General features: G+C 43.0%; 1 protein-coding gene across 2 annotated transcripts in view; it reads left to right on the top strand.

Annotated features, from left to right (window-relative positions):
• Positions 1-581: 581 nt before the first annotated feature.
• The window catches only part of WDR36 (WD repeat domain 36), a 33568-nt gene continuing 22437 nt past the window's right edge, over positions 582-11712 (top strand). The window contains exons 1-7 of one of the 2 annotated variants that reach the window (XM_054185870.1): positions 582-773; positions 2762-2789; positions 5660-5760; positions 6255-6372; positions 7268-7400; positions 9038-9092; positions 9934-10066. In XM_054185870.1, coding sequence (XP_054041845.1) covers positions 5704-5760; positions 6255-6372; positions 7268-7400; positions 9038-9092; positions 9934-10066 — 496 coding nt within the window. In that variant the 5' untranslated portion in view covers positions 582-773; positions 2762-2789; positions 5660-5703. Of the gene's footprint in view, positions 774-1511; positions 1712-2761; positions 2790-5659; positions 5761-6254; positions 6373-7267; positions 7401-9037; positions 9093-9933; positions 10067-11712 lie in introns of those variants that run through there. The other variant, XM_054185869.1, reaches the window with a different exon arrangement.

The raw sequence follows: 11712 nt of genomic DNA, 5'->3' as shown, positions 1-11712 counted from the left end.
GCCGCCCGCAACCTGCGCGGCCCCGGGGGGGTGCGGCGGCGCGTCGGGGCGGTAGGGACATCTGTCACGGGGTGTCCGAGGCGAGCTGGAAGCCGGCGACGGCGACGCCAGGGGCCGTGGCTTTAACGAGCATCCCCTGTTTGTTTTTTTTTTTCCCTCCAGGAGCTACAACTCGATTTTCACACCTGCGAGGACGCGCCCTTCCCGCCGGCGGGCCCGCAGCAGTCCGAGGTTTGCTCGGGTGCACGCATCCCCCGGCGGCTAGGTGGCACTCCTTTCCATGAAAAAAAAAAAAAAAAAGGGTCGGGTTGGGTGGGATGAGAAGGAGGGGTGGAATAAAGTGAAAAAAGGTGGAAAAAGAGGGACGGAAAAGGGAGGGAAAAGGGGGGAAGAGGGGAAAAGGGGCGAAGGGGGGAAAAGGGGGGAGGAAGGAAAAAACGGGAGGGAGAAAAAGGGGGGAAAGCGGAGAGAAGGGGGCGGGGATGGGGACCGAGCGGGGAGGAGGGATGGGTGGGCAAATTTTTCTTAAGGATGCGTGGGGAGGCGCTGAAGGGAAAGGGCGCTGGTGTCTTCGGCGGGGCTGGGGTCGCGGCCCGTGGCCGGGACCGGGACCGGAGCCGTGACCGGCCCCCTGCCCGCAGGGTTCCCGGCGGGCGGGCCGGCTGCTGGAGTGCGTCCTGGAGCGGGCGCGGGGCTGCGGCCGGCGGCCACCGCGCTGGCGCAGCACTCTCTCCGTCCTACAGCGGCACTGCCCCGGGTACCAGCCGCCAAAGGTGGGTGCGGGACCGGGGCTGGGGCCGAGTCCGGTGCCGGGGCGGCGGGGCAGCCCTGCTCTGCCGCGGGCAGCCCCGCCGCCACCGGCTAACGCGTGTGCGGTGGCAGGGTGCCGCCGCCGGGAAGGCGAGCCGTGGCCCGTGCGACGAGAGCAAGGCCCGGGAGCTGATGGCGGTGTGGAGGAGCTACATGAATTTGGGATAGGGGGCTTGCGGGGGGTGGCTTCCCCCAGCCCCCCCCCCCCCCCCCTCCCCGGACTTTGCTGAGTATTTATTGTCCGCCGTGCAGTCATCGCAAAGAAATCATCCTGCGGGTCGTCTGGCTTTTATATATATATATAATTTATTTTAAAAAATACACCCCAAAAAAACCCCAATCAACCAACGAACACCTCCGGTGGGCCCCCACCGGGATGCGCCGCTGGAAACCGCTCCGCCGAGCGCTGCGCTACCCCCGCTGCGCGCCTCTGCGGCGGGGGCTGCCGGTTTGTGGGGAGGGGGGGTAAAAAAGAAGAATAAAAGGAAAAAAACAAAAACAAAAAACTGAGCAGTCGTGGCTGTGTGGTGGGTATTTGTAGAGGCGCCCGTGGGTGACGGTCCTCGGTCGCGGCGGGGGTCAGCCCGGCAGACGGCGGAACCGCGCGGCGGCGGCGGGGACCGCTTTCGGCGCCGGACGCCGGGCGGTGCGGTGGGAGGGAGGGAGGAGGAAGTGCCGTGCGCGTGAGCCGGAAGCGGGCGGGGACACACGCGCGCACACACACACTCAGGCTTCCTGCCGGCAGGCGCGTGGGGCGGCGATGGCGCGGGACGGGTTGTTCGCCGGCTTCCGCGTGCTCGGCCGGTTCAGCGGGCCGGTCCCGCACGTCCTCCGCTACCACGGCCGCCACCGCCAGTTCTACTTGGCCGTGGCCGTCGGATGTAGCGTCCACACCTACAATGTGAGTACGCGGCCTTCCCCCGGCCTCCACCCCGCCGCCGGGCCGGCGTTGGGCCTCGTGGGCGCAGGGGCCGCCGCCTGCCCTCCGAACCCCCACCCCGTGGTGAGGCGGGATCCCGTGAGGAGGGCCGCGGCATCCCGGTGTCAAGGCCGTGGCGGGTGGCTGTGAGGGAAGAGTGAGGCCGGTGATTAAGGAGCCCCGGCGGGTGGGAGGGCAGCCCCGTCCGTCGGGCGGAGGAGCCGCCGGGTGCTGAAGCTTTCCCCTTGTTGGTAGATAAACCAAAACTCACCTGCAGGTTGGATGGCTGCGGCTTAGCCTCTGGGGGCTACAGGGTTGGGGGGGGGGGGGAGGCGGAGTGTAATTCCTTAGATCGTATTAAAACTTCTCTTGTAGGGAAACAGGTGAGGGTAATCCAGTTCTGCAAGATGAAAACGTGTAATATTGACCTACTTTTTGCTCTATGATAAAAGCATTTTCAGCACATAGAAACATTTACAAACCAGAACTGCATCAAGTGATTATAGTGAACAGCAGAGTGCTGCTAGCATAGATCTTCCTGTGCCTTTATGGTAGTCTTTCAGTGTTGACTGCTGTCAATCTTTTCCGCAGACTTTGAACTAAATTAGTAATGATCATCGCTGGGTAAAGATGACTGTACCTGAAGCAAATTCTGTGTGAACGGAGATAAGATTGTGTGGTTGTAGTGGGAATCATGTGGTGTGAATGCGGGTGATGTGAAAACAAATTTGCTCTGCAAGGTGTCTAAACAGGTGCTTAGCTTTCTGTACATTAGGGTGGAGTATATCAAGAAGCACAACTCTGTCTTGCTGAATGATTTTCTTTTGGCAAATACATTGTCCCATTCCTTTTTGACCTGCTATCTGTGGATTTTGCTGTAGATATTGTTGTAAACTAAAAAGAATAAGTTTTCTGTCTTGTGAGGCATGCAGATTCCTTATCTAGGTTGGTTCCTAGAATTTTGAATTTCTGTTTATATCAAGTTCATTGCAACCAGTCACTAAAAATGCCTTTTTAACATTTTCATTGCAGGTGAATAAGCTTGGTCTTGTTGCTGTGAGTAAGTATGCACAGATTGTTCCCTCCTGTTTGTTTGGGTTTTTTTTTAACACATCTGACATCTGCACTTTATTCTCAACTCAAAAATGGAAAATTAATTCTGTGTACTAATATTTGCACTGAAATACGTTGAAAGGAGTCTCGGAAATATCAGGTATAAGTTTGGAAATAAGACAGCTGTTGCAACTGTAATTTAATTCTCTTGGGGATATAGCTTATGAAACTCCCATTCTTGTCATCTTGTTCTTCCAAGAGCACCCCAAGGCCTTAAGGAGTGAGTGGTGAATAAAGCTGTTAATTCCAGATGCCTGGTTTGTTGTTTTTGGGGTTACTAGAAGGCAGTGTTATAGGAGGAAAATATTACAGGAACAGAATAGGTGAGGATGGGACTAAAAGTCTTCAGGGAGTGTTAAAAATCGGCTGGACTGCTGGATACAAAGGGTGTGAATCAATGGCTTGACATCCAGTTGGCAGCTGGTAACAAAGCATAGTGCCCCAGATGTCAACAGCAGGGCCCATGTTCATCACTTTTACCAACAAGCCTGGGTGATGAGGCAGTGTGCAGTCTTAATAAAATCTGCAGAATATGTTAGGAGGAGTAGCAGCTGACAACCAGAATGGCAGAGCATCAGTCCGCGGAGGTGTTACGAAACGCTAGGCCTGGGCCAACAGAAACCTTGCCAAGTTCAGTGAGGGCAAGTGCAAAATCCTGCACCTGGGACAGAACAAGCCAGGAACTGATGGGCTGCGTGGCATCCTGCTAAAAAGGAGCCGGGACTGTGCTGGTGCCAGGTTGAACGTGGACCAACAATGCAGTAACTGTGAGTGAAGCAAGCCGTGTACTGAGCTACGTTAGGAACGCGGCCAGCAGATCAGGGAACGCTGTTATTCTCCTGTACTTCATGCCGGTGAGGACTGCGATACCCAGTTAGTGTGGTTCATCCCCTCCCACCCCTCCCCTTTTTATTTCAGGGGGGGATGCTGAGGAACTGTTGAGTGTCAAGGGCCTACAGTATGAGAAGAAACATTGAAGTAAATGGGTTTGTGTAGTCTTGCAAAGGGAAGAATGCAGGGTGACCTGAAGGCAGCATCATACTTGAAGAGCAGTTACAAAGATGGCAGAGCTGAATTTGTGGTAGACAGAGTAAGAAGGGGCAGCAGCAACAGACTGCAGCTTGAGAGGGTCACAGTGGGACTTAGGGAAAATGGCCCTGACTAAGAGGTAACTGTAGTAAAGTGTAGAGCTTGAGCAAGCTCCTTCCCCAGAAGCTTTTGAGACTCAGCTGGGCATAGCTGCAGTTAACCCGATCTAGTACTGGTGATGATTCAGCTTTGGGAAGAGCTGGGTGGGAGGTTGAACTAGATGATTTCCAAAGGTCCCTTCCAACTGACATTTAGATGATTCAGTGAGATGCACACAGTCTTGAAAAGTATTTTACTTCTGTATACCACAAAGTTTTTACACACAACTCATAAAGCAAAATATTTGTCATTAACAGAGCACTTGTAAACTTGGGAATAGCTGTCACACAACTAGGACTAGATTTAGAAGATCAGCGGTGAATAGTTGCAGCTGTAAACCCATTGATGTAACTTCTGTTTTCAGCTTACAAAATCATAAAAACATGGCATATTCTGTGAAATCCTTTTCCGTGGGCTACATATTTTTAGTGATGTCATCATTTAAGCTTTTTGAGAAACTGAGATGCTTACATATAAACTTGTGATTGATGAACGATGTGCAGTGTTGTTGGTTTATTGATGTGATGGGGTTAGTGCTTTGAACTTTTTAATTGGGGTGTGCCTCAAACACTGTCTTGGCCTAAGCAGACTTGCATAGAGGTCATGCGGAGAACGAGGTATCTGTAACCTGATTGTGGGCCTAAGTCACTTCAGGGGCTCTATGGGAAGATGTCTAATGTGTTCAAACAAATCAAACCTCTCATAAAGTGCAACCTCTTTTAATTTCTTAGTTTAGTTCTTCCCGTTGAAGCTGTGCTGCCGTACAGCAAAGAGTACAGGATTCCTTGTGTCTGATAGTAATTCATAATACAAAGCAACACTGTAGAGAAGGCTGCTGTGTGATCATGTAAGTTTGTATCACAGGCGCACTCTTACAGTGACAGATTTTTGATCTGGTGTTTCTCTGTACAATCTTTAAGCGCTGTCATTTGCATTTTTATATTTTCGTAGATAGTATTTTTCCCTGGAGTGTTTTTTTCAGCTTTCCACCATTTGGGACCACACCAGGAGCTTCTAATTGTGATCTGGAGCTTTGGCTCTCTTACCGTTTGGGGTAGTAAAGCAGCAGATCACAATAGTAGATACTCTTTCTGCACCAGTCACAAGGTGGGGAGTGAGGTGTATTGTTAGAACAGTAAATTCTTGGTGTCTTTAGGTGTAATTAGAAAATGGGTGCAGGAGTGGGTCACTAGCTTCCAGGTCTGCAGAATGGCTTAACCTAATAGGCGTTGCTAATGCTGAGACTTTGATTTATCATCTGTGTTTCCAGTCCGGTGGGCTGTGGGGCTCTCATTGTCCACAGAAGTGTTATCTTGGGATAACTTCTTTATAAGCCCTCACAAAGCTAACGTGTGCCTTTACTTACAGTGACAATTCAGTAATTTATTATTAAGTGTTTTTCAAAAGAACCGTCTTGTGATCTATCAATCTGATGTTACTTATGTTGTTGTTACGGGTGTGATATTATTTATGGTAGTATTTGCACTCATCTGAAATGAGTGCATTTCTCTAAGAAATTCAACAGGAGAGCTTTCTTGGTGGGTCACCACGCTAAAAAAAGTACTCTGTCGGGCTTACTCTTGTTATGAGCCTGAAACTGGTTAAACTTTTCTTCTGTTTGATTAACAGGTAATGCGTTGCCACAAGACATTACATGTTTGGCAGCAGATCGCATGTTGATATTTGCTTCATACGACAATATTCTCCATGCTTTTGCCAGGAACAAAGAGGTTTTTATCAGTTTACTTACTGCTTAGTAGTACAAACCACTTGTGTAGTGTTTGTGTTTTCAAGACAGTTAATTTTCTGTGAACATTTATTTCCATAGATGTTTAATAACTTCAATTTTAGGGAAACAAAAACTGGAAGGAGGAATAAAAAGCTTAAAATAGGGGAATGTAAGAGCAAATTCTGTAATGGCTGACCTGTGTTTTATGTATTAATTATAATAATTAAGTAGTTACTTAAAGATAAAAAAATAGTTAATTCACATAAATGAATTTAAATGAAACTAAATAATTAAAAATATTTAGTTAAAATGTTTTTTGCCAACATTTTTAAATATTGGGGAAAATTGTGTATCTTCCACTTAAAGTTGTGTGGCCTTTCCCTGTATTTTATTTAAACTTGTTGCTGACGTGTTGAGCTGTCCTTGGGTGTTATGTTAACATGATATGCCACCTGAACAGCTTATATTGAAAACACTTCTATTTTGAAATTATAGGTGGTTCATACCTATGAAGGTCACAAGGCAAGGATACACCTTCTGCTGCCTTTTGGTGATCATGTCATCTCTGTGGATGTTGATAATGTTCTTATTGTTTGGAATATACAGTCAGAAGGTGAGAGACACTTTATTTTATTTTTTTATTGCTTTATGGGATAGCAGTGTTAAACATTCAGTAATTTAAAAAAAGGGATTTTTTAAATGTGTGTTCAGAAGTAGTTTATTCTTTAAAAAGAAAAAATCCTTAAATGGTAGTGCTACGTAAATGGTGATCTGAAGTCCTAATCCTGCAGTAATTTTTCATGAATGGATCCTGCTCCACATGCGGAGACCCAGTAAGGTTACAGATAGGTGTAAAGAGAGATGCTTTTACAGAAATTCCATTTTAGTGTTTACCATTCTGGTAAAGACTGTGGTACAGCAGTTTTGGCACCATCTCTGACATCCTGTAGTTCCTTGATACTTACCAGTCTGGGTACGAATAAATTCTTATGAATAATCTTTTGATTGTGTCGACATCTTCTCATGCCATTGTAAAGTGCCTTATGAAATCCTGCCTCAGTGCCCTGAATTTTTTTCTTTAGAAAGTATTCTCATTGGTATGACCAATGTCATTCCCTGGATGCTGGATCTCAAAAGTGGCTACATTCAGGCTTTAGAGATTTGAAGTTGCTATAACAAACAAAAGGCATGCTAATCAGATGAGGTGTTTTGCTCAGGCAGGAGCAGGAATCCTTCAGAAAGATAGAAATCACTACAGTTTTGCCAGCATTGTTGTTGTGCTAGGTATGCTTATAGGGAAAAAAATATACCTTCAAGCCAACAGATGTTATAACGCAGACAAGTTTAGCCTGTACTGTTACACATTAACTAATCCTTTAATGCAAGAAATACCCATTATGGGATTTGTACAGAGTAAACATCAGTTCTGCCTTTACATTTGCGAAAGGATGATGAGCCTGCAGATTTGTAGGGGTAGCCACACTAACATTGTTTCTTACTTTTTGCAGAGCAGTATCTTCAAGTGGATTTTGATAAGGCCACTTTTGCAGTTTCTGCAGTTCTGCATCCCAGCACCTATTTGAATAAAATTCTCCTTGGGAGTGAACAAGGGAGCTTGCAACTATGGAATATAAAATCCAAGTAAGATTCTTAATAACTCGGTTATACTTCATGCTCCAAGTAGTTTCATAAGCAATTTTATATGCAACAAATAATACTTTTCAGTACAGTAGGTTTTGAACATGGAATCTTTTACTGACTCCTTTGGCAAAAGTTTTCAGTTGGTCTGTCTCCAGGAACAAAGAATGTTGCTGCTCCCTGAATGCTGATGCCTTTCAAGTTGCGTGTTGTTTACTCTCCCTGCAAAGTGTCAGGAATTGTTCAGGAATGTTTTTTATAATTACGTTGTTATTTTTATTATTTCTTGGAATCCCATAGGTTTCCCATGAAAATAATTAATAGTAAATGCATGTTGAGGCCCTCTGCCTCCCTTCTTCCAAGCTAAATTTTTTCGTTGTTGTGGAAGTGCTGGCAGGTAGTGTGGAGGTAATTACTAGCGTTTGATCCTTCTACTCAAATAAGAGATGTGTAGACATGTAGTTGTCTCTGAGCATGTCCCAGTAGAGCACCACCTATAATGGTATTTCATGCCTACCATGATCAGCCGCTTTTCTAGCTCATAGAAGTTACAGCTACAGTGAACTTCCGTGCATGTTAATGTACCTACTGCAAATAGGTGTTAGCTCAGCTTGCATAGATCAGTGTTTTATTCTTGTAACTACTGTATAATTTCAGTCATGTCACTGCTAATTTTTTTGTTTCATATGCTAAAGTTTTGGATATGCCGTATATGGTATATAAATCAGGACGTAGGAATAACCTAAAAATACAGAAAAAGTAAGGGTCTCTACTCATAGTACTCTTATGTCTCTTTGATGCCTCTTGCAGCATCTGAGATGCAATACATCCTAGATGGCAAAAAGTCTTCCTTAGTTTCTCTTTTAATTGTGTAAAAACTTATGGACTGTTACTGCTCTTTCAGCAATGTTGCTGTGTTAAGCAGTATGTTTGTTCCCTAAGTGGATTATTTTGTAGATAGGTATGGGCACAATTAGACAAGAGAACTGGAAGAAGTGAGGGAAAAGTTTAATGGTCTCTGGCAAGAGAGGAAAGTGAGAGGTGGTAACACATGGCTGCCAGCAGTCTGTGGTGAAGGAATAGCTTTTTATTCGTGTCTGTTCTTAAATATGGTCTTCATAATTGCACCCTTAATAAGTACTGCATGATTGCGTTGTCACTGACAGTCCTGCTTCACATTTTGGCTGTTACTATTTGTGAAGGAAACAAGATGGGCTGTGCTTGTAATATGCATTAGGGTCTTCATGTAGGGAAGTTACTCTGCAAATGAAGGATTTTTATTAGAAGTTAGACCAAGAATGGCTTTTTATGTTAGTGTAAAGAGCTCTGAAGAGTTGCGTTCAGAGCAGAAATGTATGGGGAGCAGCTGGTGTAGAAGGAGTCTTCCTCCCTATTCATGCTGTGGAATTATGTCACCTTTGCAGTATTAATGCACAACACTAACTTCTTCATAAAAATGAACCATAAGTTTTATTCGTAACCTAACTTATTAGTGTCACGGGGTTTTTTCCCTTATAACTAATTTAGAAGGGTGGAAAGCCAGTGTACTTTTCTGTGTAAGTGCCTATAAAGCATCCATTTTATTGTGGAAAATCCCCAAGGGTTAATTGATTTATGGTTTTTGTTTGTTTGTTTTCCAGCAAACTCTTATACTCGTTTCCAGGATGGCACTCAGCGGTCACAACTCTTGAACAAGTTAGTATTTTCGTTATCTTATTTTCTTATATAACTGGTCAAGAATAACAGGCAAAATATTGTTTAAAATTACATCAATAAAGACGATGTGTATTCTCTCAAGTAATTTTAATAACCCTCTCTTGGGCATTTTAGACATTGAAGAGAGGTAGACTTGAAGGCTTCTTTGTCTACCCTTCCCTCTAGTCCTAGTTCTGTTGCATTTAGCATCTTAGCTGGTTTGTGTTCATCATGTCTGTAGTTTTATTCACTGAATGATATAATGAATTCACAGAAACAGTTCATTTGCAAGATGCATGTGTATCGTGTAACTTCTGTTACACTGGTAGCTTTTTGCAAAATCTATTTTGCTTTGGAGGTTAATAAAACGTAGATTTTTCTGATTCAATAAAAGATTTTGTAATTGTATTTGCTGTATTTGTGTAGATATAAAAATTAATTAAAACTTCTTGGTAGCATTTATGACAGCTTTGAAAATGGTCTACAGTTGTCATAGATAAAATCTGTAAATATCGGGGTGTGTGGCAGGGTGTATAATGGTTTACCAGAACTACTGAAAACTTAGTGAGGTGTTTTTTTAAAGGAGTTCCAGCTTCTGGAAGCAGAATTATTTAATCCAATGGAGACTAAGCACAAAATCTCGCATCTTTCATTTTTTTGTTTAGATTAATCAGATGTTCAGTCATGTGTTTGGTAATATAGACCAAAGATTTCATGCAAGATGCCTTATTTGTTTCTTTAGTATTTTTCCTGGTCTTAGATACATTGTCTTGTACGTATTGGTTTTAGTAGTGTAGCAACAAGCTTTTCTTTATTCAGTTGCTGTTCAATTATCTTGCAGGCTCCAGCAGTGGATGTTGTTGCAGTTGGTCTTGTGTCTGGTCATATCATTGTACATAATATTAAGTTTGATGAAACTCTGATGAAGTTTCAACAAGACTGGGGTCCCATCACAGCAATATCTTTTCGTACAGGTAAGTCTTAGAATTCTTAGTGAAAATACGTATAAAATCACTAACGCTAAGTGGAAGGTAGGAAAATATGTTTTGATAAGTCGTTTGAGAATCAAAATTCGGGCTGAGAGTTTTTGTCTTCAAAGGCTGCAGATAATCTAGAAAAGTTACCAGTAAATAAGGGAGATCATGCATCTTCATCATACTGGCTGTTTTATTGCATTTTCCTGTGTACTGACTCAGTGCACAGGAAGTGTTACGTACAGTACTCCTTTTGCAAAGAAAAGTTAGACAATTTATATTTACAATGTGCCAAGAGCTAACACAGTACACAGTTATCAGAGTTAATGCAGAGTAATCAGTATGTTATAGTGTTAGTATCCAGAACAAATTTAGCGTGTTAATAGTTGACTGTTACAGGGGAACACTATTTATATTCAGAGCTTTTTTTTTCTCTAACAAGCATGTAATGATTACTAAAGCTAGTTACTTTAATGTTCATCCTGCCTGCATAGGATACTGTTGATACTGAATCTAGTATCTCATTTGAATAGCCAAACTTGCAAATCTTAATATAGATTGATGCAGACCCTATTGAGGAAGAATGCTACTGGAGAGACTTGGTGGAAAGACTTGTGAGAAGTCGAAAGAGCGCCTTTTTGTGTCAGCTGTTTAAGTCAAAATGATAATAAAGTGAAATAACTTCCATTGCCTGCTTGAATGCGTGGCTTTCAGACATTCTCTCATCTCTCTCTCTTTCTGTCTTTATAGTTAGAAAATGTAGTGTAAATGTAACCTAGCTGTTTTGATCTCATTTACTTAATTCAGCCTTTGAGCAAAGTGGTCTTTAAATTAAAATGAACTTGGCAAATTACCATATCTGTGAAGCTGTACTGAAAAAGAAAACCCTAGCCCTGTCTGGTTTAGTTATCTATGATATGTGTAATTGCAAACTGGAAGCTGACTTTTTCTTTTGTTGTAGCGAAAAGATTAATTACCAATTATGCAGGATATTCGGTGGAATTTTATCTTACTATAATAAGTTTTAAAACTTACCATATTATTTGTAGGATGTTATTAGAAGTTAGTGTGATGCATTTATCTCCTTAATATTAGACAGGATAGAGCAAATAGAACAAAATCAGAAATTCTGTGAATTGAGGTTTAATTATTGGTTAGGATGATTGAATAAACACGTAATCAACTTCTGGAATTTATTTTTGCAAGTTGCTTGGCCAAAAATTTAAGAGCATTTAAAAAAATGACTGATAACTTCTAGAGTGGTGATACATCAGCTATAGCATCCTGAAGTGTGAAGCCTAATAAGTTTGGGGAAGAATCTGGAGTATAGAGTAACTTTTGAAAATGGTACAGGTACAATATCTCTTGCGCTTTCAAGCAAAACCTCTAGTGTCAGATGTAGATACATTTGTTACGATCTGATACGAAAAAAATCCTGTTTTTTTATTGTCTGAATTTTGCTCCTTTTCTATTTGAAATACTAGAATATTTCAGTTAAAAAATACCCTATTTTTAGAATCAGCTTGAGAATATTTTTTTCTTGTGATTGCAGGCTTTTCTCGCATCAATTTTAAGAAGTGAGAAGTCAGTAAAGATGAACTGAATGTCAATACGCAAACCTTTTGAACTTTTTTTTGTCTTTGGAG

Source organism: Rissa tridactyla, chromosome Z (assembly GCF_028500815.1).
Source record: "Rissa tridactyla isolate bRisTri1 chromosome Z, bRisTri1.patW.cur.20221130, whole genome shotgun sequence".
NCBI lineage: Eukaryota > Metazoa > Chordata > Aves > Charadriiformes > Laridae > Rissa > Rissa tridactyla.
This window is presented reverse-complemented; position numbering and strand designations above follow the sequence as displayed.